This window comes from Podarcis gaigeae (assembly GCF_964106915.1).
Source record: "Podarcis gaigeae genome assembly, chromosome: Z".
Classification (NCBI taxonomy): Eukaryota; Metazoa; Chordata; class Lepidosauria; order Squamata; family Lacertidae; genus Podarcis; species Podarcis gaigeae.
The window spans coordinates 49904948-49930387 of record NC_139691.1 but is presented as its reverse complement, the minus strand read 5'-3'; the positions used below and the strand labels follow the sequence as shown (position 1 = coordinate 49930387).

Here is a 25440-nt window from a genome sequence, read left to right as displayed (position 1 = left end):
GAGATATGATAATCTTTTTGGCAAATGGGCCAGTAAAAAGAAGTTTTAATTGACTAGGAGACCTACCATGGAGCAGGGGCTGCATTCAAAGAGTCCTGCTGCTTCCTCCTCCCCTGCTAAAATATCAAGAGAGTTTGAGAACTGCCTGTGAGTCATATTGTTTATCAAACCCAAAGCGATCAGCTATGTGACCTAAGCAAATATTTCAGGACTCACAAGCCAGAAGAGTGTGTGTGGTTCAGGAAATTGAAGGCTTATAAGAAGAGGCTGGTATGTGGCCCTGACCCTTCAGAGTCAACAGCCCTTGATTGGCTAGAACCTCACAATTCTGGGAGGCATTACAGATGGGTGGCTTCCAAACTGTGTTACGAGGGACCTCTGGAGATGCTTGGAAGCTCCCCAAGGATGCGTGGCAGATGTGCTTTGCTGAAAGAGACCCTTCCCCTCACTGGCAGTCTTCTCCTTCAAAACACAGATGCCAAGAACACGGCCGGCAAGGTGATGGAGAGAAGCCAATAAAATTCTATAAGGGAGATGCCAGTGTGGTAGGGAAGCACACTGTATCACCGGAGTGGGGGCTAGATGTGGCCTTCCAGACCTCTCTGGCTGTCCTTTGGGACCTTTGCCACGCCACAGTCCCTCACTCTGCTGTTGTGTGTGTTTGAACATTTGGTCTCTGGGCAGCTGGAATGCACTCTCTTGGTCAAAGCTGAAAGTCTCATCTTTTGGACTGTTCACATTTAAACTTTGGTCCCGCCCATCACTGCCATGTGCCTCCCCCAAAGACTGACCATGAGGGAATTGCACCCCAGGCCATTGAGAGCTAGGGGGTCTTGGGCTGCCATGTCTAACGCTAGTCACTTAAGGTTGCCAAATTCAGTGGTTTAAAGCTGGATCTTGAAGATCAGCAAGGAGAAATGTTTGCTCTCTTGACCAGGATAAAGCTCCCAGCATTTTTGTCTGCATCTTGTCTGCAACCCTAAAAATGGTTTTCTTGTGTGTGTGTTTCTTTGTGGCTGATTAGCTGCTCTCCCTGTGCAAAGGTCAGAGGGGGCAGGGTTTCTGTTGAGGCAGGTGATTAGCTGTGGGGGGAGCTTATCAGAGCTTGCAGGGCAGCGGCACGCACAGTTTGATCCATCTTTTAGATTTAGGGGAGCTAGTCTCAAACGTTTGTTGGGGGAGACCTCGGTTTTTTTTGGGGGGGAGTTATTTGTCCTGTCTTCGTGCTTTTTATGATGGAGGACCGCTGTAGTCACCCCCAACGACACGTTCTCAAGATGGAGGGTGAGGGAACAGCTGCAGTCGCCTGCGGTTCCTGCACAATGTTTGCCATCTTGCCAAAGGTTGCAGGCAGCTTTACCTGCAGCAATTGCATGTTGATTTCCCTCTTAAAAGACAAAGTCCAGCAACTGGAGGAACGTGTAGCTATGCTCCAAAGAATTAGAGAGCTGGAGCACTTCTTGGAAGCAGCAGAGCACACCGTCTCCACCAAGGAGGAGACGGGACTCCCCTGAGAAGGAGGCTAGTTCACCAACACAGGAGCCAGATATATGGAGAAACATGACTCAAAGAAGTAGGAGGCCCAGGGTTCGCTCTGATTGTTTAGAAATACGCAATCACTTTGACGTCCTCTCCCCTAGCATGGAAGACGAAGAGCAGACTCCATTTGAGGATCTCTGCCTCATTACAGTCGATCAGGTATATGAAGACGAGCAGCAAAGTCAGTCCTCAGGGAGTGTGCAGGCGACCTTGGAACGGACAGCTCACGGAAGAACCCCGACCAGACCTAAGAGGAGGCGTGTAGTGGTGATAGGGGATTCCCTACTGAGGGGAACAGAAGCAGTGATCTGTGGGCCTGACAAGATGTCTCGGGAAGTGTGCTGTCTCCCCGGGGCTAAGATCCAACTTGTAACTGAACGACTGCAAGGAATCATAAAACCCACTGACAAATACCCCTTCCTCTTGGTTCATGTGGGAACCAATGACACTTTCATTTTTTTTTTAATAAATTTTTATTAGGGGTTTTTACAAAATAAAGTACAAAGATAAACAACCTTTCTTTTATCTCAACAGAGTTTCATAACTTCTTTGGACTTCCTCACATCTCCCGCTGCCATTTTCATCATCATAAATTTTTCCCAGCAATTTATCATCTAATTTGCAAATTTTATAACCACTTATTTAAATATAATCCTCTGTAAATTAATTTCTCTTAATCTCACTTTACATCCCATTTCAATCCGATTTTGTGGTGGCCAATTATTTATGATCAAACATCCTACTTAACTTTCCACCAAGTCACAATATTTTTGTAAATAAGTCTTAAATTTCCTCCAATCTTCTTCAACCCTCTCTTCTCCCAGGTCTCGAATTCTGCCAGTCATCTCAGCCAGTTGCATATAGTCCATCAGCTGCATCTGCCATTCTTCCAGAGTGGGTAGATCTTGAGTTTTCCACTTCTTGGCGATAAGTATCCTTGCTGCTGCTGTTGCGTACAAAAAGAATGTTCGGTCCTTCTTTGGCACCATCTGGCCGACAATGCCCAGAAGGAAGGCCTCTGGTTTCTTAAGGAAGGTATACTTAAATACCTTTTTCAGCTCATTATATATCATTTCCCAGAAGACCTTCACCCTGGGACAAGTCCACCAGAGGTGAAAGAATGTTCCTTCATTTTCCTTACATTTCCAACATTTGTTGTCTGGCACATGGCATATTTTGGCTAGTTTAACTGGGGTCATGTACCACCTATATATCATTTTCATTACATTTTCCTTCAGAGCATTACATGCCGTGAAGTTCATCCCCGTGGTCCACAACCTTTCCCAATCCTCAAACATAATATTATGCCCAATATCCTGTGCCCACTTTATCATGGCCGACTTAACCATTTCATCTTGTGTATTCCATTTCAACAGCAAGTTATACATTCTTGAGAGTACTTTAGTCTTAGGTTCTAACAATTCTGTTTCCAACTTCGATTTCTCCACCTGGAATCCTAACTTTTTATCCTTTTTAAAAATTTCTTGAATCTGAGCGTAATGTAACCAGTCTCGCACTTTGTCTTTCATTTTTTCCAAACTCTGCAATTTCCAATTGTTGCCCTCTTTCTCTATTATTTCCCAATATTTCGGCCATTTGGCCTCCATATTGGGTCTTTTTCGGGCCTTAGCCTCCAGAGGTGATAGCCATCTTGGAGTTTTATTTTCCAATAGGTCTTTGTATTTTGTCCAGACATTAAACACTGCTTTCCTGACAATATGGTTCTTAAAGGCCTTATTGATCTTAACTTTGTCATACCATAAGTATGCATGCCAGCCAAATGCATTGTTAAAACCTTCTAAATCTAACACGTCAGTGTCCTCTAGAAGTAGCCAGTCTTTTAGCCAGCAGAAAGCTGCGGCTTCGTAGTACAACCTTAAGTCTGGCAGGGCAAAGCCCCCTCTTTCTTTCGCATCAGTTAATATCTTAAACTTAATTCTGGGCTTTTTGCCCTGCCAGACAAATTTAGAAATATCTCTCTGCCACTTCCTGAAGCACTCCGTCTTATCCACAATTTGCAATGTTTGAAACAAAAACAACATCTTAGGCAATACATTCATCTTAATAGCAGCAATTCGGCCTAACAAAGAAAGCTTCAATTTTGACCAACTGTCCAAGTCTCTCTTGATTTCAGACCAACATTTTTCATAATTATCCTTAAATAGACTCAGATTTTTTGCTGTTATGTTTACCCCTAGGTACTTTACTTTTTTAACCACAGTTAGTTCTGTTTCTCTCTGAAACCGTTCTGACTCTGCATCTGTCAAGTTTTTTCCCAACACCTTAGTTTTCTGTTTGTTTAGTTTAAAGCCCGCTACCCGACCAAAGTCCTGAATCAATTGTAACACTCTTTTTGTACTAGATTCTGGCTCTTGCAATGTCAAAACAAGGTCATCTGCAAAAGCTTTAAGTTTATATTGTTTCGCTCCGATCTGAATCCCTTGCACCAACCGGTCCCCTCTAATCAAGTTCAAGAGCACCTCCAGGACAGAAATAAACAGCAAGGGGGAAATCGGGCAGCCTTGTCGTGTCCCTTTTTCAATCTTAAACTCTTCTGTAACCACATTGTTGACTATCAGTTTTGCCTTTTGTTCTGAATAAATCGCGTCAATCCCATTTTCAAAACCCCGCCCCACTCCCATTTCTTTTAAATTCCCCTTCATAAATTTCCAAGAAATATTATCGAAGGCCTTCTCCGCGTCTATAAAAATTAGAACTGCTTTAGTGTTAATATTTGTTTGCAAAAGTTCCAAAATGTCAATAATGTTCCTTGTATTAGCAAATAAATGTCTTCCTGGGAGAAAGCCTGCCTGGTCTTTATGAATTATCTCATTTAAAACTCTTTTGAGTCTTCCTGCCAAAACGTCAGCAAATATTTTGTAATCCACATTTAAAAGGGAAATGGGACGGTAGTTCTTAAGTTGTGTCTTTTCAGTTTCTGACTTTGGTATCAATGTGATAAAAGCTTCCTTCCACGATTCAGGCGCCTTCTTTCCCTCCATAATTTCATTGCTGACCTCCATCAGTGGTTGAATCAAATAGTCACTTAATGTCTTATAGTACTTGGAGGTCAAGCCATCTGGCCCTGGAGACTTGCCCAACTTCATATTCTGAATGGCCTGTTCTATCTCTAGTCGTGTTATTTTACTATTCAGGAGTGATCTATTTTCTTGTGATAGTTTTTTAAGTCCATTTTTCTCCAAAAATTTTGCAATCTCTTCCTCCTTTTGTGGCCCTTGAGTGTATAATTTCTTAAAATATTTCTGGAAACATTTTCTAATTTCCGCCGGGTTCTGAATATTCCTTCCTTCTATTTCCAAATTTGTTACTATGTTCAGCTTTTGTCTCTTCTTCAACTGCCAAGCCAGCAGTTTCCCACATTTATTAGCCGATTCAAATGTTTTTTGTTTCATTGATTTAATCTTCCATTCTATTTCCTGATTTATCAGTTTGGAATATTGTGCCTGATGAAGTTTAATTTCTCTCAAAATCGGCTGTGACTTCGGGTTTACTCTTAGTTTCTTCTCTAACTCTTTAATTTTCCCCAAAATCTTGTCCTTTTTCTCATTTTGTAGTCTTTTCTTTATGGCGTTCTGTTGTATCAAGAACCCTCTCATCACAGCTTTGCTTGCGTCCCAGATTGTTCTTTTTTCCACAGCAGTGTTCAAATTTATCTCAAAATAGTCCTTTATTGTTTTTTTGGCCTTCTTGATAATCTCCTGATCTCTAAACAAGTTGTCATTCATCTTCCATCTAAAGGAGCCGGTTGGTAATAATGTCATGTCCATTTTCAACGCGTTATGATCGGAGCAGGTCTTTGGGCAGATTTCCACTTTCTTCACCTTAGGAGCCAGACCTCTAGAAATCCATATTTGGTCAATTCTTGTCCAAGTCAGTTGGGCTTCAGAGAAAAATGTTCCTTCTTTCCCTAAGGGATTCTTTGTCCTCCATATATCAATCCAGTCCATGTTGTCTGTCATTTCAAAAAAGGTCTTTGGTAGTCTGCCTTCTTTAGTAACCTTTTGGCTTTGTGACCTATCCATGTTTGTAGAAACGATCCCATTCATATCTCCCATCATAATGATGTTATCATAGTCCAGATAATCCAGCATAATCTCATGCAACTTCTTGTAGAATTCTGATTTCCCTTCATTTGGAGCGTAGATTCCTAATATCAAAATTTTCTCTCCTTGGTGCTGTATTTCAATTGCCAAAATTCTTCCATGTTCATCTTTAAATAGAAATTTTGGTGAGAGGCTCTCCTTTGCATATATCACCACTCCTCTCTTCTTAACTAAGTCCGAAGATATAAATTCTTGGCCTAACCTTTTATTTACCAATATTTTTCTGTGGAGCCTAGTCACATGTGTTTCTTGTAAACAAGTAATGTCTAGTTGCTCCTTTTTTAATATGTGAAAGATTTTCTTCCTTTTTTCCGGACTGTTGCAGCCATTTATATTCCAACTTAAAAGTTGCAGAGACATCCTGGATAGATCTGTTTAGTTTCCTTGGGATGGTATTTTGTTCTGTGAGTCTTCAGGGTTCTGAGGTACAGGCACCTGTGGTGGTTCAGGCCCTGAGGGTAGTTCAAGTCCTTTATGAAGGTCCTCTCCGTAGGCAGTCAAAAACTTGTCCCTATCTTCCAAAGTTCTAATTTTAATCTTCTTCCCTCTAAAGGTAAAAGATAGTCCTTGGGGAAAATCCCACCTAAAGATGATTGAGTTGCTTCTCAGCAGTTTTACTAAGTCCAAATATTCAGATCTAAGATCCAACAGCTGTTTAGGAATGTCCTTAAAAATCTCAATTCTTTTGTCCGAAATGTTCAAGGAGCTTCCGTAGTGCAGGCCCAAAATCTTGTCCCTTTCCTCCTTTGATCTCAACGTAATCAAACAGTCTCTGGGCCTTTCTCTCTTTGTAAGTCTTCCAAGTCTGAAGGCTGACACAATTTTAAAGTCTTCCTCCTCTAGACCCCAGAACTTGGAGAATTCTTTGGTCAGAAACTCAGCTAGATTACCTTCTTCCACTTCTGGTATCGATCTTATCCTTAAATTAATCTCCCTGTTCCGAAGTTCCAACATGGAGAGATAGGTCTGGTGTTCCCCAACCTGCTTACTGAGCGGCCTTACTTCTTTTTCCAACTCTCCCACTCTTTGGCTGGTCTCTTCGGCCAGTTTCTGATTTTCACCTGCAGCCTCCTTCAGTTGTCCGATTGCTTGTGCATTCTGTGCAACTTGCCCAGATAATTTGTTTAAAGTTTCTGTATTAAGGTCAATTTTCGCAGTTTGTTGGTCAACTTTCCTCTCCAAAGACTCCAATTTCTCAAGAATTCTCTCTAATACAGAACCAGATCCTCCTGAGGCCATCTCCTCTAGTTGTAAATCCTCAGTTTCTTCCTCCCCTGCCTGTGACAGGGAGGTAGCTTTTTCCTCCGAGGGCAAAGTGGGCACAGATGATCTGCGTGCTTGTGAGGCTGCAGTTACGGTTGTCAGAGTTGTTTGTCTGGTTCTTAATCCCTTTCTTTTTGCGCCACTCATTCCAAAGTTATCTAGCAGTCAAGGTCAAGCTGAGTTGTTCCCATGGGAAAGCTACGGCCCAGGTGGTAGCAATCAAACAGAGGGCCGGGAAATAGAAAGTAAAACAATGTTTTTGTTGTAAATCCTCAATCCTCTAGGGGGAGCATAAAATGTCCTAGGAAGAAGAGTCCATTCCACATACGAAATCTGAACCAATACTTAGGGATCTTCACAAGAGTAGTTTTAGCAGAGTTGGTTTTAGGTTTGCCACAATATTTCAAGTTGTGCTTACTGGAGTTCCAAAATGCAAGAACGTAACCATTCTGAGCTCCCTCAGACTGTCTCAAAGTTTAAATAGAATGTATCCAAATTTGCAGTCTGACAGTTCTGCTGCTCAGGCAGTTCTGACACCTGGGCTTCTTAAACAGAATTGTAATCCACAAAGAAAGGAGTATATAAGTCCTAATAAAAGTCCAAAAATCAATTGCTTACAGTCTTTAAAGGGAAAAGTAATTTCTGCGGGTGCTCAATCTGAGCTGTCAAAAGTTCTCTCTATGCCTCCACTCCTCCTGCTCTTTGCTTTAAAAGTCAATGGCTGCGGAGGACGGACTTCCTTTTCCTCGTCTCTCCGCTTTCAGCTTATTTTCAATATTTTTAGTCCCGAAATTTAGTAAAGTCCTCAATTACTCACGGGTTGTTGCGTTTTAGAATCTTGTGTTGAAGGAAGAAAGGTCGGCGCTCACCGGCAACGGCAGCGCGGCTTCGCTCCGCTGAATGCGCATAGACCCACAGCGCCGCTACCCCCTCTGCGATCCGGAGCCCCTTACAGGGTTCCCTCAACGTTTCGGGGGTAGCTCCTGGCGCCCGCCGGGTCCCGAGACCGCAGGCTTCCGCTGCCTGCGGTTTTCCAGAATGGGTCTCCGCTTCGCCGTAGCGGACGACCCTTTTCCAGCGTAGCTTCCCTCTCCCGGTTAGGAAAGGGCAGCCATTACCGTTCGCGCCGCCAGGCGACCTTGGAACGGACAGCTCACGGAAGAACCCCGACCAGACCTAAGAGGAGGCGTGTAGTGGTGATAGGGGATTCCCTACTGAGGGGAACAGAAGCAGTGATCTGTGGGCCTGACAAGATGTCTCGGGAAGTGTGCTGTCTCCCCGGGGCTAAGATCCAACTTGTAACTGAACGACTGCAAGGAATCATAAAACCCACTGACAAATACCCCTTCCTCTTGGTTCATGTGGGAACCAATGACACTTTCAATTTCCTGCCCAGAGCCTCGTAATCTCTTTTGATCTTCTGGAGGCTATTGCTTGCTTGCCCTAAAGTGCTCATTAGCCAGACTGTGAGGTTTTGAGTCCCTGACACGAGTGTTGCCATGCACTCTGGAGAGGTGGCAGCTTTAGCTATAAAAGGAGGAACGAGACCCCACTGATTTTGGTGTGGAGATTATTCGGAAGGAATGTGTTTCCCCACACATTCCTGCTCAGGTCTTAAGATCTTCATTGGAGGCCTTCTTCAGATTCCCCCACCTGATGATGGCTTCTTGGGAAGGCCTTTTTGGTGATGGCACCCAGTTTGGGGAAAGCTTCACCCATAGAGACTTGCTTAGTGGATGTCCAATGATCAGCAGAGATTAGGAAGTCATTAGTTTGCACCCGGCGTCCTATTGGGAAGACCCAGTTTTCTGAGTGCATGTTCTGGAAGTTGGGCAATAGGGGCAGTCCAGGATTCCTTTTGGTGTACCAATCTCCTCGCTGCACCAAGGATTCCCTGCCTGAGCTGCTTCAGGTTGTGGCAGATGTTCTCCTGGAGACACCTAGTTTGGTTGTTCTAGGGGATTTTAACATCCATGCCAACATGACCTTACAAGGGGCTGCTCGGGACTTCGTGGAAAGCATGGCCTCCATGGGGCTGTCCCTGAATAGGTCTGGCTCAACCCAGAGCCGTGGACATGCCTTGGATCTGGTGTTCACATCTATGGAAGTTATTTATGAAATTTCTATACAACCATTCACCTGAGGATCACAGGGTGGTTTACAATAAGAAACACACACAAAAAATAAACTATAGTAACAATAAACCTGACTTGTCTTCCTCAGAAGTGCTTTTTAAAGCAAGCTGGGCTCCCGCTGCTCGGTCCCAGCTCCTACCAACCTTGCAGTTCGAAAGCACACGCCAAAGTGCAAGTAGGTAAATAGGTACCGCTCTGGTGGGAAGATAAACGGCGTTTCTGTGCGCTGCTCTGTTTACCAGAAGTGGCTTAGTCATGCTGGCCACATGACCCAGAAAAACTCTTCAGACAAACGAGATGAGCGCCACAACCCCAGAGTCTTCTGTGACTGGACTTAACTGTCAGGGATCCTTTACCTTTTTTATGGTTTCCCCGGAAGCTCCCTGTCACCCCAGGGGACGACAAATTTGCATTTAATCAACACCTCAGCACCTCCCTTGGATTTCTTTCAAAGGGGATAATGGCCTATTTATCAGAGGGGCTACTAAACCTGAGAAAGCAGCCCACCTAGGAGAAGGAAAACCCTGTTCCTAAAACTTGGTTTTAACTATTTATTAATACTTTTATGGCTTTACTCACCCTCCACCCTTGGATACCAGTTTCTGGAAGCCACAGGCAGAGAAGGAGTTGCTGTTGGGCCCAGGTGCTGCTTGGGGCCTCTCACGGCAGCACCTGGTTGGCCAAATGAGAACAGGTTGCTGGGCCAGGTGGGCCAGGGGCCTGATCCACCAGGCATATCTTTATTTTCTGGCAGATCAGACCAAAGACCATCAAGTGCAGAGTCTGGTGCTGAGTGGCCGGACAGATGCATATGGAAAGCTCTGAAGCAGGACATAAATGTATCATGCCTTCCTTCCATAGGCAGCATTCAGTAACTGGAATTCTGAGATATTGCTGCCTCTGGAAATGGAGCGACTTCTGTGTTTCACCTCCCCAGTTTCACCTGTGCATGTACAGGTGGGATAACAGAAAGGTGAGAAAGCGATGGTCCAGGGTTCTTGCTCTCTCCCTCACTACACCACAGCCTCCTTGTTCTCTGTTCTCTCCTTCAGCTCTGCATGGTCCAATTTTCCTTGCCATTTAAACTATTGTTTTAGCTGCAGACCCATTATCAACCCTTTCCAATCTCCACGCTTGATGATTGTCCAAGGGCTTATAGAAAAATATGCCAAGAATTTCAGCACAGCCCTTGGAACATTTTTTTATTAAATTCTTTTCAGTCATGCAGACTAAATTAAAGGAGAAATATGCACTCCAGGAAGAGTATAAATATTAATTCAGACTCATTTTTTTGCCTTGGCAGACTCCTAAGGGAACCCTTTGCTTGAAATAAACCTTCTGCACTTATCTTAACGATTGAGGTCACAGTTTGCTGTTTTGTTTATGCTAAATTGGGAGGGGTGTTGAGAAGCTTTAAAAAAATACCCTTAAAAGGGCAAGATAACTTTCATTATTCATTGACAGCTTCAGTTTGGAATAGTGGTAAGACTCTTGCTGTGTTTGCTGGTAATAAGGAGGGAGGCAGTCTGGGAAGTGCCTGCCCCCTGTTCTTGGGCTCCATGGTGAAAGAAAGGGGTAAAAATGGAAGAATATAAAAGATTTTGACACAGGAGGTGTAGGGGTGGGTGAATGGTAGCTTGAGGAGCTATACACGCCCCCCCATCCTTTGCTGACTCCATTGATACTGCCTGTCTGTCCCACACTCCTGTTATATATATATTGGGGTTGGCAAATGCAGGCACCCTGGTGTGTGTGATTAAATGAGAGCTAGTATGGGGTAGTGTTTAGAGTGTTGGACTCTTACTGGGGAGACTAGGGTTCAAATCCCCCACTGGGCCATGAAGCTCACTGGGAGACCTTGGGACTGTCACTGCATCTCAGCCTAGCCTACCTCACAGGGTTGGTTGTGGTGATTAAATGAAGAAGGGGAGAACCATCTTGCATGCCACCTTGAGCTCCTTGGAGAAAAAGGTGGGATGTAAATGCAGTGAAAAATAAATTTGGCTCAGAAACTGCAACTTGCTGATCTGTAAGTAGACCTTTGTTTTGACATAACAAGGGCTAGATAAAGCAATCAGTGGTTTATGATCAGGATATGTTAAGAATTCCCCTCTACCTGTATATGGAATTACCCCATGCCTTAAGGTGGTCATTGGGGACCCTGCACTACATCTCTATTTACACAGCCTTTTTGGTGGTGGCGCTAAGGCTGCCCAGTGGCCTCCATGCAGAAACCAGTCATGCCCTTTCCCTTGCCTCATTTTGACAGGTGCCAAAGACTTGCAGGCTTTATGCTATTTCTTACTGCTTCTGGGGGAAGGGTTGTCACTCATTGGTGGAGCACATGCTCTTTCATGAAGAAGGTCCCGTGTTCAGTCCCTGGTGACCTCTCCTTGTAGTGCTGGGAATGTCCTCTGGCTGAAACCCTGGAGAGCCATTGCTGCCAGTTAGTGTAGACAGTACTGAACGAGGTTAGCCAATATTTTGACTCTGCATAAGGCAGCTTCTGGTCTTCTTAGTTTTTGTGCTGCTTTCTCATGGACCGGCTGGGTGGAAGGCCCCAGCTGGGGAACCCCCAAAAGGAAGAAGGCTCAGAGCCAGAAGAGTGGTGGTGGGATGACAATGAGCAGTCAGGGGGAGAAGAGGGAGAAGCCTGGAAGAGGTCACAGGGTATAGTGAGCAGGGAGAGTCTGTGGCAGAGAGCAGTCAGAATCAGAGACAGAAGCCAAAGCAGGAGAGGAGTTAGGCTGATGAAGAAGCATCGGTGTCTCCCCTTCCTGCTGTGAGAAGCTCCCCTGCCCTCCAGTCTACAAGGACCAGAAGAGGTATGAAGCGGCAGGAACAAAAACAGGCAAACTAACATAGTCTCAGATTACAGAGGAGGAGGAGACTGAGGCAGCTGCGGGAACCTTCAGTCTCTACAACTGGGGCAAGATCTACTGAGAAGAGTTGCTGTGCTCATTAGGTCTGACACACCTGAGCTGACCATGTTTCAGCAAATAAAGAATCAATTGCTCTTACTTTATGTGATTTACTGCTGGCTATGGCCTGCATTGCATGTCCCCCCCCCCCTTTGTTTTATTATAATTGAATCAATTAGCACAGTTTTTGCTGCTTTGGGAACTAATATTTTGGAGCATTGTGGGATCTTATTAATATTGTGTATTAAATGTGTATACTGCCCTTCATCTGAAGATCCCAGGGTGGTTCAGAACAGGAAAAAGCAAAATGAGAAAAATACAAAATAACCCCCTTCCACAAAAACATTTTAAAAGTCATAGAATGTCAATCAGTCCCAAACTTGATTGAAGGGAAACAATTACTGAAAGGTGTTTAATGAAGGCACCAGAGGAGCCTCCCTGGGGAGAGCATTCCACAAATGAGGAGCCAGCACAGGAAAGGCCCCTTATCCTGCTGCCACCCACCAGCCATCTTGTGGAGAGGCAGGTCCTGGCTTTTAATTGTAAGTTTTGAAACTGTTTTAAACTGTATTGTAAACTGCCCTAAGACCATAAGGTCTCCAGCACATGCCCAGGATTGATTTGTTGTCCTCCTTGCGGGTGTTGTGTTGGGCTTCTTTTTTCTGCCATCCTGGTTTGGCGGGGGGGGGGGGGGGGAGAGAGAAAGTTCTGGTTAAACTCTTGCAGCTGGATAAATTATCATTAAGTTAAAACCTGCTTATTGTTACATGTTGCTCTCAGTGATTATCGGGTTGCATATTTTCCTGCCTCTTGCCACAAGATGAGAATCAGCCGTAATGTCAGGGTAGCAACTCAGCAAGAGCAGTTATTTAAAGGCAGAGAAACCACCAAATGCAAATTTTTTTCGGCGAGAGGGAGGGAAACAGTTGTAATTGTTACTTAATAGGAAATTGTCATGGCTTGTGGGTCTGACTCTTTCAGAAGCTGAAAGACTGAAACATTCAAGCCACTGTGCAGAAATAGAACACTTTAATAGAAAAGCACGTTGAATAACAGCCTTAAGCTATGTGCAAACAATAGGATCCCCCCTGTTAAGTTGTGGGCAAACATATCAGACGACACAGCGATTCTTCCAAAGCAGCTCTTTATTTGTAAGCTGGAACAGAACTAACTGAGGAGCTCAGTCAGCCTGCTTATATAGAGCTCCAGAACAATGTAACTGTTGCCATTTTCTAAAACTATCCAATCACTGAACGTCACTTTCGATCCTTCATTTGCATAACTATCTACAGTATCCCCCTGCTGGCCCAAGGTGAGAACTTCAGTACATAACACCCCTCCCCACCGAGATAAGACGTTAGTTACAATCATAATGGTATATACAGCACTACACGTAATGGTTCAATTAGGCACAAAACCATATCAGTTACATTTCACATACTTGGACCAACAGTGATACATGTCCAACAACATAGTCCTTTAAATACGTTGGGCTCTTGGGAACTCTGCCAGACCGCCGGGGACTGGTAGCCAAGTCCGGAGGGCCACCCAGTTCTTGCTGAGGCTGTGGTGCGACCCTAGGTGGCGTTGGAACCAAATCCCCTGGATCCGCTGCTGTGGGTGGAGCCTCCGCAAGTGGAGTGGTCTGAGTCTGTGGTAAGTCTGGCAGACCCTCTGAAGCGTCTTGGTTCGGCTCCACGCTGGCAGTTTGCGAGGGAGGTGTAGGTGGGGCCTCGCCATCTGTACGTGTCTCTTCTTGAGCCGCAAGCGCAGTTGGGAGCACCACGGTAGTGTCCAAGTCCCAAACCCTGCGCCTAAGCTGGTCTATGTGCTGGCGCCACAAGCGTCTGTTTTCGAGTGCCGCCTGGTACGAGCGAGGTCCAGTGACTCCCACTACTGTGGCTGGCACCCAAGGAATGTCCCCCACATAGTTCCGGGCAAAGACCTGGTTTCCTGGGACAAATGACTGTGGCGCGTTGGCACAGCCTGGGGGTTCAGCAATGGCAAAGTCCGGGTGCAGCCGGTCGAGCGGGGACCTGAGGCGGCGGCCCATAAGCAGTTCAGCAGGACTCCTCCCTGTGGCCGCATGAGGGGTGATGTGTTGCACGAACAGGTATTCAGCGACCCACTCGTGCCAGTCTCCCCGGTCCAGGCGCACCAGTGCCTCTTTTGCCGAGCGCACCATCCTCTCCGCTTGCCCGTTGCTGGATGGATGAAATGGTGCCGTTAGGGCATGGCGGATGCCCAGTCTGAAAAGGTACCGCTCAAAAGTGCCTGACGTGAACTGCGGTCCGTTGTTGGAGTCAAGGGCATCAGGACACCCATGCGTTACAAAGATGCCTCGCAGCACCCGGATGACGGCCTCAGTAGTGGTGGAGAGCATCAGGGCCACCTCCAGCCATTTGGAATAGGCGTCCACCACTACCATAAAGGTCCGGCCATGAAAGGGGCCAGCCAGATCAATGTGTACCCTCGACCAGGGTGTCTTTGGCATCTCCCAGGTGTGTCCCTTAGCTGCTGGTGGCGCAGGCCTAGATTCTTGGCACACTTGACAGGCGGACACCCAGGCAGTGATGGCATCGTCCATGTTAGGCCACCAGACGTAACACCGAGCCAACGCCTTCATTTTGATGATTCCTGGGTGGCCAACATGTAGAGCCTCCAGGACACGTTGACGGAGTCTTTGGGGAATCAAGACGTGGTCTCCCCACAGCAGACAGCCGCGATGAGTCAAGAGTTCGTGTTGTCTGGTTGCGAAGGGCTGGAACTCCAATGCAAAAGGCCCTTGTGGCCACCCCCTCCACACCCAGTTGAGCACATGGCTGATGGTGCAATCCTGGGCAGATGCGGAGGCCACAGTGGCAGCCAATACAGGCACTGCTGGAAGTTCCTCAATCAGGAGGAGCGATGAAGCAGGAGCCGGGTCTTCCACAAACACTGGAAGAGGGCAACGGGTGAGGGCGTCGGCATGACCCATCGATTTCCCCAGGCGATGGACAAGCCGCGAGTGGTAGGCAGCCAGGAAAACAGTCCATCACAGCATGTGCTGCGAGAGGACCGGTGGAGTTGGACGATCACCAGCGAGGAGGCCCAGGAGTGGCTTGTGGTCGGTGATGAGGTCAAAAGTCCTGCCGTAGAGGTATTCATGGAACCTCTTCACTCCAGCCACAAGTGCCAGTGCCTCCTTGTCGAAGTGGCTGTAATTCCGTTCAGTCAGAGATAGCGTCCTGGAAAAGTAGGCGAGCGGTGCTTCTCTTCCGTCTGGAAAACGGTGACTAAGGACAGCGCCGATGCCAAAAGGTGAGGCGTCGCAGGCAAGGACCAGCGGCCTGGCTTCACTGTACTGTACCAGCACACTGTCCGATGAAAGGAGAGCCTTGACCACGTTGAAGGCGGCCGTCTCCCGATGACCCCAGGACCAAGGCGTCTTTGTGCTGAGGAGTTGGTGAAGAGGCTCAGCCACCATGGCTTTGTGGGGCAGGAACATGTTATAAAAGTTCAGCAGCCCCAGGAACGCCTGCAACTCCGTCTTGTTCTTTGGGATGGGGGCCTGCTGGATAGCGCGGATCTTGGATGTGGTCGGGTGAAGGCCGGAGGCGTCGATAAGATAGCCCAGGAACTCCACCTGTGGAACGGGATCTGGCACTTCTCCATCTTTACCTTGAGTCCGGCCTCCTGGAACCTGGTCAGCACGGAACGGAGGCGCTCGAACAGCTGCTGGTGTGAGTCTGCGGACACCAAGACGTCATCAAAATATGGTACCACGCCCAGAAGCCCTTGCAGGAGACACTCCATAAGAGTTTGGAAGATGCCAGGAGCCACACTCACCCCAAACTGCAAACGGCGGCAACGGAATGCCCCTCGGTGGGTGACGATCGTCTGGGCTTCAGCAGTGGCATCATCAACGGGCAGTTGTTGATAGGCTTGGGCAAGGTCCAGCTTAGCGAAGACCTTACCCTCACCCATGGAATGCAGCAGGTGTTGGACAACAGGAACCGGATAAGCGTGCTGCTGAAGTGCCTTGTTGATTGTGCACTTTTAGTCGGCACAGATTCTCACCGACACGTCCGGGTTGACACGCCCACAGATGATTTGATCCATCAGGGCATCGTCTAAGTCTTGGAAATCGCAGTGCATTGCAGCCTGTCGGAGGGCGGTGGTGTAGTTGTTGATTGACTGGAACCCACTCTGCCTGGTTCCAGTGGTAAAACGCATGGCGGGCAGCAATCTTGGATGGCTTTGGCGCATAGTGGTTGCGGAGCTTCTCTTGGATCGTGTCCCATGGTGTTGCTTGGACTGCTTCAGGCGCAACCAATGCTCGGGCCATCTCAAACACCTCAGGCCCACAGAGGCTGAGGAATATGCCCCGCTTCCGTTCCTTTGATACTTGTGTCAGCTCGTTGGCTTGGAGGTAGCAGTCGAACCGAGCGAGGTAGGAGTCCCATGATTCAGAGGCTGGGGCAAACGGCGGTAGAGGCACAAGTGAAGCCATGATTCCGATGCCGGCGTGAAGGGCGATGGATGGAACGCAGTGCTCTAGCCAGAACAGTCAGCTCTAAATTGGTTCTGTTCAGTGATTTCGCTCAGTGATTTCGCTCGGTGATTTCGCTCAGTGATTCAGCTCAGTGATTCAGCTCAGTTCAGAGGATGGCCGCATCTGAATCATAGAATCATAGAATCATAGAGTTGGAAGAGACCACAAGGGCCATCGAGTCCAACCCCCTGCCAAGCAGGAAACACCATCAGAGCACTCCTGACATATGGTTGTCAAGCCTCTGCTTAAAGACCTCCAAAGAAGGAGACTCCACCACACTCCTTGGCAGCAAATTCCACTGTCAAACAGCTCTTACTGTCAGGAAGTTCTTCCTAATGTTTAGGTGGAATCTTCTTTTTTGTAGTTTGGATCCATTGCTCCCTGTCCGCTTCTCTGGAGCAGCAGAAAACAACCTTTCTCCCTCCTCTATGTGACATCCTTTTATATATTTGAACATGGCTATCATATCACCCCTTAACCTCCTCTTCTCCAGGCTAAACATGCCCAGCTCCCTTAGCCGTTCCTCATAAGGCATCGTTTCCAGGCCTTTGACCATTTTGGTTGCCCTCCTCTGGACACGTTCCAATTTGTCAGTGTCCTTCTTGAACTGTGGTGCCCAGAACTGGACACAGTACTCCAGGTGAGGTCTGACCAGAGCAGAATACAGTGGCACTATTACTTCCCTTGATCTAGATGCTATACTCCTATTGATGCAGCCCAGAATTGCTTTGGCTTTTTTAGCTGCTGCGTCACACTGTTGGCTCATGTCAAGTTTGTGGTCAACCAAGACTCCTCGATCCTTTTCACATGTACTGCTCTCAAGCCAGGTGTCACCCATTTTGTATTTGTGCCTCTCATTTTTTTTGCCCAAGTGCAATACTTTACATTTCTCCCTGTTAAAATTCATCTTGTTTGTTTTGGCCCAGTTCTCTAATCTGTCAAGGTCGTTTTGAAGTGTGATCCTGTCCTCTGGGGTGTTAGCCACCCCTCCCAGTTTGGTGTCATCTGCAAATTTGATCAGGATGCCCTTGAGTCCATCATCCAAGTCGTTGATAAAGATGTTGAATAAGACCGGGCCCAAGACAGAACCCTGTGGCACCCCACTAGTCACTCTTCTGGCTGTGCTCTGATGTCCATCGATCCCATCCTCGTTGCCAGTTTAACTTATGGGCGAACATATCAGACGACACAGCAATTCTTCCAAAGCAGCTCTTTATTTGTAAGCTGGAACAGAACTAACTGAGGAGCTCAGTCAGCCTGCTTATATAGAGCTCCAGAACAATGTAACTGTTGCCATTTTCTAAAACTATCCCATCACTGAACGTCACTTTCAATCCTTCATTTGCATACAAACTATCCAATCACTGAACGTCACTTTCGATCCTTCATTTGCATAAGTATCTACAGTATTCCCCTGCTGGCCCAGGATGAGAACTTCAGTACATAACACCCCCTCCCCCCCCCCCCAAGATTTGAAGGCAGTGTAATGCATCCATCATTGCCTTGAGTCTACTTTATATTGTTGCTGTTGTGTTATCCTTGTATGGTCTCAGCAGTTTATGATTTTTTTCCCTGTTGCTGCAGAAGCCTCAAAGCCTGATTGGCTGGAGATGGTGGCAGGACAGTCACAAATATAGCAGCTACACTCTATGTACAGGTGTGCAGCTGTTGTTTTGCTAACATGCAAAGCATCCCTTACCCGTTGCAGGGAGTGCTTGGGTAATTATGTAATACTGAAGGACAGAGGTGGAATTGGGGCCCTCAAATTTCAGCTGTACCCTGTGCAACATGGGCGTAGCCAAGGCGGGGCAGAGGGGCAGTTGCCCCCCCCCAGATCAATCAAAATAATAATAATAATAATAATAATAATAATAATAATAATAATAATAATAATAATTTATACCCTGCCCATCTGGCTGGGCTTCCCCAGCCACTCTGGGTGGCTTCCAACCAAATATTAAAATACAGTAATGCATCAAACATTAAAAGCTTCCCTAAACAGGGCTGCCTTCAGATGCCTTAATTAACTGACCAATCATGTCGGTCCTACCCCACCCAGAAGTGCTGCCCCCTGCAACAAAAAAACCTGGCTACTCCCATCCTGTGCAACACTAAAATTCACTTCCCCCGCCTCCTGTGCTCCATTATACAGCATTATTCTGGTACCCCCCCCCTGCAGTGGGACACCCAGCGCAGCTGCACCTTACTCTAAAACTGTTGCAGATACTGATATTGTGTAGTCTGAAGCAACTGGAAGCATAATAACTGACTTCTTTTGGAATAAATCATTGTCCAGACCCATAAAAGTATTATTCAAACTTTTACTGGCAGAACTCTTTAAAATAATACAAGCCAGTTACAAGCCAGTCACATACCCTCCAACATTTCTCTGATGAAAATAGGGGTGTCAATAATAATAACAATAATAATAATAATAATACCCCACCACTCTGGGCAGATTCCAACATATATAAAAACTTAATAAAACATAAAATATTAAAAAACCTCCTGATATAGGAATGCCTTCAGATGTCTTCTAAAGGTCGTATAGTTACTTATCTGCTTGGCTCGGGGGGTCGCATAACTGAGGCACAGCCTCCAACATTTCTCTGATTAAAATAGGGATGTCCTAAGGAAAAGGGGCACTGTGGGTTAAACCATAGAGCCTAGGACTTGCTGATCAGAAGGTCGGTGGTTTGAATCCCAGTGACGGGGTGAGATCCTGTTGCTCGGTCCCTGTGTGGTGTAGTGGTTAAGAGCGGTAGTCTTGTAATCTGGTGAACCGGGTTCGCTTCCCCGCTCCTCCACCTGCAGCTGCTGGGTGACCTTGGGCCAGTCACACTTCTCTGAAGTCTCTCAGCCCCACTCACCTCACAGAGGGTTTGTTGTGGGGGAGGAAGGGAAAGGAGAATGTTAGCCGCTTTGAGACTCCTTCGGGTAGTGAGAAAGCGGGATATCAAATCCAAACTCCTCCTCCTCCTCCTCTTCTTCTTCTTCTTCTTCTTCTTCTTCTTCTTCTTCTTCTTCCTCCTCCTGTCAACCTAGCAGTTCAAAAGCACGTCAAAGTGCAAATAGATAAATAGGTATCCTACCTTCTGGCAGGAAGGTAAATGGCATTTCAGTGCACTGCTCTGCTTTGCCAGAAGCGGCTTAGTCATGCTGGCCACATGATCTGGAAGCTGTACGCCGGCTCCCTTGGCCAGTAAAGCGAGATGAGCACTGCAACCCCAGAGTCGGCCGAGAAAAAAGGAAAAGTAGAAAATTCGGGTTCACATCTGAAACCAAGATGGCTTCTGTAAATCCTGAACTGTCCCTGGAAAATAGGGACACTTGGGGAGGTCGTGGGGCTGTTTCATTTCCTGATGCTTTGACATCAGATCTCTGACATGGGTGGTTCAGGATCCGCATAGGGCTGCTGTTTCCTGTGATTACGTAGCCATCCATTCCTTGTCAATCAGTGAGTGTATATGAAGAACCCCATGTTTGCAAAGGCTTCCTAGGAGCCCAACGAAACTCTATGGATCCTGGAAAAGTTTCTGTGACTTTCTTGCCAGTCTGGGAACAAAGGGTGAGGCAGGAAACCTTGAATTATCTGGCGGTGGTTTCAATGGGGAGAGGGTTTAAATATTTATTGTGTAGTGTGAATGAACCCATTACTTGCTGTGATTTTTTAAAAAGCAACTTTTAAAAAGATGTTCTCTTATAAATATTTAAGAAAGGAACTTATAGCAGCAGAGAGAATCCAAAATGAACCAAAGGACTCTTAATGAAAGTTTGCTCCTCTAAGACAAACAAGAGGGAAAGTTTTTAGATTACTGCGGACATATGAAGTCAGATGCCACAAGTATAACTCCACAACCGTGCAAACTGCAGACTCAACAAAATTTTTCAAAACCTGGCTCGACATATTCCAAGTATTTCAAAAACACTCAAAGAAGCAGCCTTTTGCTATGGAATGAAGCTGGCTAAATCCTTGCATAGTCCACAATAACTCCCCATTTTAGATTATATTCTTAAAATATTGACTCTGGTATTTGAGCCACTCTTTATAGAAGAAAAAGAAGAGTAGTAAATTCCAGAGCCATGAGCATCACAGTGGAAGTAACAGATACTTCTCAGCCTGCATGAACCTTCATTTGAACAATTCAAGAATGTCACTGGTTATTTTTTATATATATATAAATATTTTTTATTAGATTTTCCATAAAAAAAAAACATTTTTACAAAATTATACATCCATTTTTAACTTAAACCCTTTTTTCCAGAACTTCCCTCAGCTTGTCTGATAATTTTCCATTTATTTTTTTATCCTCTTCTCATATTTCCCAATATTATATTGCACTCAAATACTCTTAATCACATCATATTTTTTAAACAATATTTCTAACAGTAATTTCACAGAGCTTCTTGAAAGCCAACGAACGTTATTTGCTCATCACATAAATTTTTGATATACTCTGTAAATTTCTTCCAGTCCTCGGAGAATCTCTGGTCACGTTGGTTCCTAATTCTCCCCATCAATCTGTCCATTTCTGCGTATTCCATCAGTTTCATCCTCCATTCTTCTTTCGTGGGCATCTCTTCCTGTTTCCATTTCTGTGCCAGCAAAATTCTGGCTGCTGTTACTGCATACAAAAGTAATTTCACATCTTTTTTACTAATTTCATTATCCTGTATTCCCAACAAGAGAGCTTCTGGTTTTTTAACAAAAGTATATTTCAACATTTTCTTTAACTCGTTATAGATCATCTCCCAGAAGCTTTTTACCTTCTTACATTCCCACCACATATGGTAAAATGTTCCTTCTGTCTCCTTAGACTTCCAACATTTATTACACACTTTATACATTTTACCCAGTTTTACTGGTGTTATATACCATCTACCGTATATAACATCTTCATAACATTTTCCTTAATCGTTGTACAAGCTGTAAACTTTAACCCATCCTTCCATAATTTAGTCCCTTTCTCAAATTCAATATTATATCCGAAATCTGTAGCCCAACTAATCATTACAGATTTAACCTCTTCGTCCACAGTATTCCATTCCAACAATATTTTATACATTTTAGATAAAATTTTCACTTCATTGTTTAAGATTTCTTGTTGAAATATAGATTCTTTTTCAGAATATCCCCTCTCTAAAAACTCTTTTTTTAAACATTTCATTTAAATGAAAATAATGCAGCCTAGAATGTCACTGGTTAGGAGGCACTGGTTCAGTTATTTTGAAAACTGCTGCAATCTTTGGCAGTTGGCACCCCTCATTAAGGACTTGAGAGTCGCAGTTCAGAGCCAGGGCAAGCACCCACCCATTGCCCAGTTGTTTCGGTGCTGGGGAAGGCCTTAGCTTAGTGGCAGAGGTCATGCTTCGCTTGCAGAAGATCCCAAATTCAACCTCTGGCATCTTCCTTGAAGTAAAATCTCGGTAGATTGAGACATCACAGTAGTCCAGGGCTAGATGGACATAGAGTCTGACGGGATAGAAGGCAGGCTGCTCCACAGAGGGAGTGGGCAGGAATCCAGTTCAGTTCACATTTAAAGGCAAACCTACTTAATTTGTGCTTTTTTATTATTATTAAAGTTTTCTTGGTTTACAAAGGTATGCGCAATGTCTCTTTTTTCAAGTTACGTTTTCCATAGGTCAGTTTCATTTGTTGAGACATTAGGAAGAAAGGGGGGGAGAGGTGGCGGGGGGAAAGGCGAGGGGGGGGTGGAGTCGGGAAGTGATGTTCCCATTTTGCTTAATGTATGTGTGGGTTTTGTGTCAGTGTTGTTTGTGCGGGTTCTCTTTGCTATTCGCTTGTGTTCCTTTGGTGGTGAGAGAAATTGGGGTTGGCCTAAGGTGCGGTTGCTTGTTTGGGGTTGGCTGTGATGAACTTTGTTTTCATGTGTGAGTGGGGGGGTGGGTGTTTTGGATCAGGTTAGCCATATTGATTTGTATATTGTTGGTGGATTCTTGCCATTGTCTTGTTGGGCTGTGTACGTGATAAAGGGGAGCCATACCGGGGTGAAGGTGTCTTCTTCTGTTTGTCCCCGTGTCAGTTTCAGTTTATTGGTTAATTTTTCTAGTAGGGCTGTTTCCCATACTATTTGGTACCATTGGTCCATGCTTACTCCTGACAGGTCTCTCCAGTGTCTGGCTATGATGTTTCTGGTTGCTGAAAGTAGGTGGGCGATGAGTTCATTGTGATGTGAGTGGGCATTATTGTCTTGGAAGATGTTTAGTAGGGCCAGTTCTGGGGTGATTTCTAATACTTGCTTAGTTATTTTACATATTTCTTGTTTGGCTGTTGTCCAAAATAATTTGTGCTTTTTGAAACAATGTGCACATTGCAATGTAGTCACCCTTTGAAATCCATTCACACTTTTCTGAGATTTCCCACAACAAAAATGCAGATGCTAGGATAAAGTGTGCATAAATATTAATGTGTTTGTGAAAATAGCATACTTGACACTCCAACTTGCAAGGGAAGCATTTAAGAAATGGCACCCCCCTCCAGCCCCCTAAATTGGTTCAGCCTGCTCTAACAACTAAGCTGCACATTTGGTGAAATTTCCTTGAGCTTTTGGTTATTAATCTAGAGATCTAATCAAGGCCAAATTCTGGTGAATGCAATAATGCCCACTTGATCCTTCAGTTAAGGTTTGGTGTTGCTCAGCAGCAGCAAAGGGGAACAGGGGGTGAAATTTGACCAGTAAAACCACAGACTCAAGATTGTACCTGAAACAAACCACCCAGCTTAATAGTCTCCAAACTTTTATTAATGATGAGGATGATACTACATTTAATTTGTTGATTGCCTTCTAAACCACCATCTCAAAGCAATTTATACATAAAAAGAGGGGGGAAAGACAACCATCAAATACTTTTAAGACAAGACTAAAACCCTGACAAGTGGGCCCTTGTGTCAAAGACCCATTCATCCAGCAAGGGATGTCTGTTGAACAAAAATGTCTCCAGCTGTTTTTGAAAAGTACATGTAGTAGGTACTTGTCATATCTAGACAAGGATGCTATTCCAGAGAACCGGAGAAGCCACAATAAAAGCCCTGCTCCGAGTAACAGCAAATCTTTGCAACTTGTAGGAGAAACTCTCCCACAGACCACAGGGAATTCCTGGAGGTGTAAGGGATACATGGTGTTACGAGGGATACAGGACTTACAGAGAATACAACAATATAAAAGTTACATAAGAATCAAAGGCAACAGATGTGATGAATCTCCTGGCATTTGAAGCCCCTCTGATCCTTTCCCCCGTAAATATATTCTCTTCCAGCTCCTAAAAGGAATGTCCATCTCTCGCCGGAAAAATCTGGAGAAACCAGAAGATGAGGATGAAGCAGGAAGTGGGGGCTGTGATGATGAGGACGACTGTGGTGGTGCAACTTCCGGAAATGGGGAATTAAGAGTGAAGAGTCAGTTGAGATTCTTGGCAGGTAACTGGTGAGGTGGGTGGGCAAGGCTGAACTAACCAGTTCTTTATCCTTTCCTGGCAGGGGGCTTGTCTGCAACCAGGGCAGCCAATATATGGCTGTGCATCAGCTGTCCCCCACTTCCAGAACTAAAAACAGGACTGGGCAAATTCATGGAGGAGTGGTGGGCACCCATCAGTGATGACTCACAATGCTTGACAGAGGAGGCTCTACTGGTGGTGCCACTGCTGAGTTGCCACTGACCCTTGATCAGGACTTTTCAGTGGTGGTTCCCCTCTTGTGGAACATGCACCCTGGTGAAGGAATCTGTCTGAACGGTGGCTATTCCTGGGAAGCTTGAAATTATTAGCAGTGAGGGCATGTTGTTTTTACCTGTTTTCAGCACTGTGTGCTCCAGTGTCTTGCACACAAACTGGTTGTGCCTCTCAAAAACTGAACACACATACATGTGAAGAAGGACTTAGATTAGAGTAGGAATTTGCAGTTTTGAGGCTATCTTCTGTTTTCCTCCCCCCCCCCCAATGCACAGACTTAATGGGGAAGGGTTGTTGCTGAATGGAAGAACATCTGCTTTGCACACAGAAGGTCCCAGGTTCAGGCCTGTGAATTTGCCCTGTCTGAAACCCTTGAGAGCCTCTTCCAGTCCATATAGACAATGCTGTGCCAGATGGACCCAATCATCTGGGATGCATGGCAACATCATCTTGCAAACCCTCACTTATGTTCACATAGGCCTCAGAACTGGTGTTGCTGGCATAACAGTTTCTCTCCCCAACAGCACCACCACTCTGGTTTCCCCATCTATCATGGGAAAGAAACTGTTTTGGGAGGAGAGTGGTGTGCTGCCCTCCTCCCCCCAGCAGATGCTGTATCCTGGAAACAGACTCACTGATGCTGCACTTTATGGAACCACCCTTAGGAGATCCTTCCGAATTGGATGGGGGTCCAGAAATTGAAATGATTAGCTTGGGAAAAAACACCCAAGTGATAGCTCAGTGACCAGTGTTTTGCAAGGATCATTCCCAAAAGGGGTGAATCTCATTATATGGCCTATGTGGATTCCAGGGCATCTTTTAGCCATAGACATCAAACTAGCACCAGTAGATGGGTGAGAACCACAGTTCCCTGGGGTGTTGCTAGGAAGGCTGTGTCCTGCAACTCTACACTTCTGGGTGCCCTTAACCACTGTGCCTTGGGTATACAAGAATGCAAGAAGATCCTGCTACATCACGCCAGCAGCCTGTCTGCCCATCACCATGTGGATAGGGATTTATCCCAACATACAAGCAATTTCTCCCAATATAAGAATTACATCGCCACCATTATCATTATCGGTACTAAATCAGCCAGTCTTATTACCTGAAGGTTTCCAAGCGACTTATAATGCAGGTAAAACCACAAATAAATATATTTATACCATAAAGCAGAACAAAAGGCAACCACCTATGTAACAAACACAGGAAGCTTTGTCTGCATGCTAACAGTAGTT

At 45.5% G+C, this 25440-nt stretch overlaps 1 protein-coding gene across 2 annotated transcripts in view; it reads left to right on the top strand.

Annotated features, from left to right (window-relative positions):
- Nucleotides 1–25440, top strand: part of GPC3 (glypican 3) — a 238088-nt gene that overhangs the window by 175486 nt on the left and 37162 nt on the right. For both annotated transcript variants that reach the window (XM_083722916.1, XM_083722917.1), the window contains one exon: nucleotides 23795–23954. In XM_083722916.1, the coding sequence (XP_083579042.1) occupies nucleotides 23795–23954 (160 nt within the window). The remainder of the gene's footprint in view (nucleotides 1–23794; nucleotides 23955–25440) is intronic.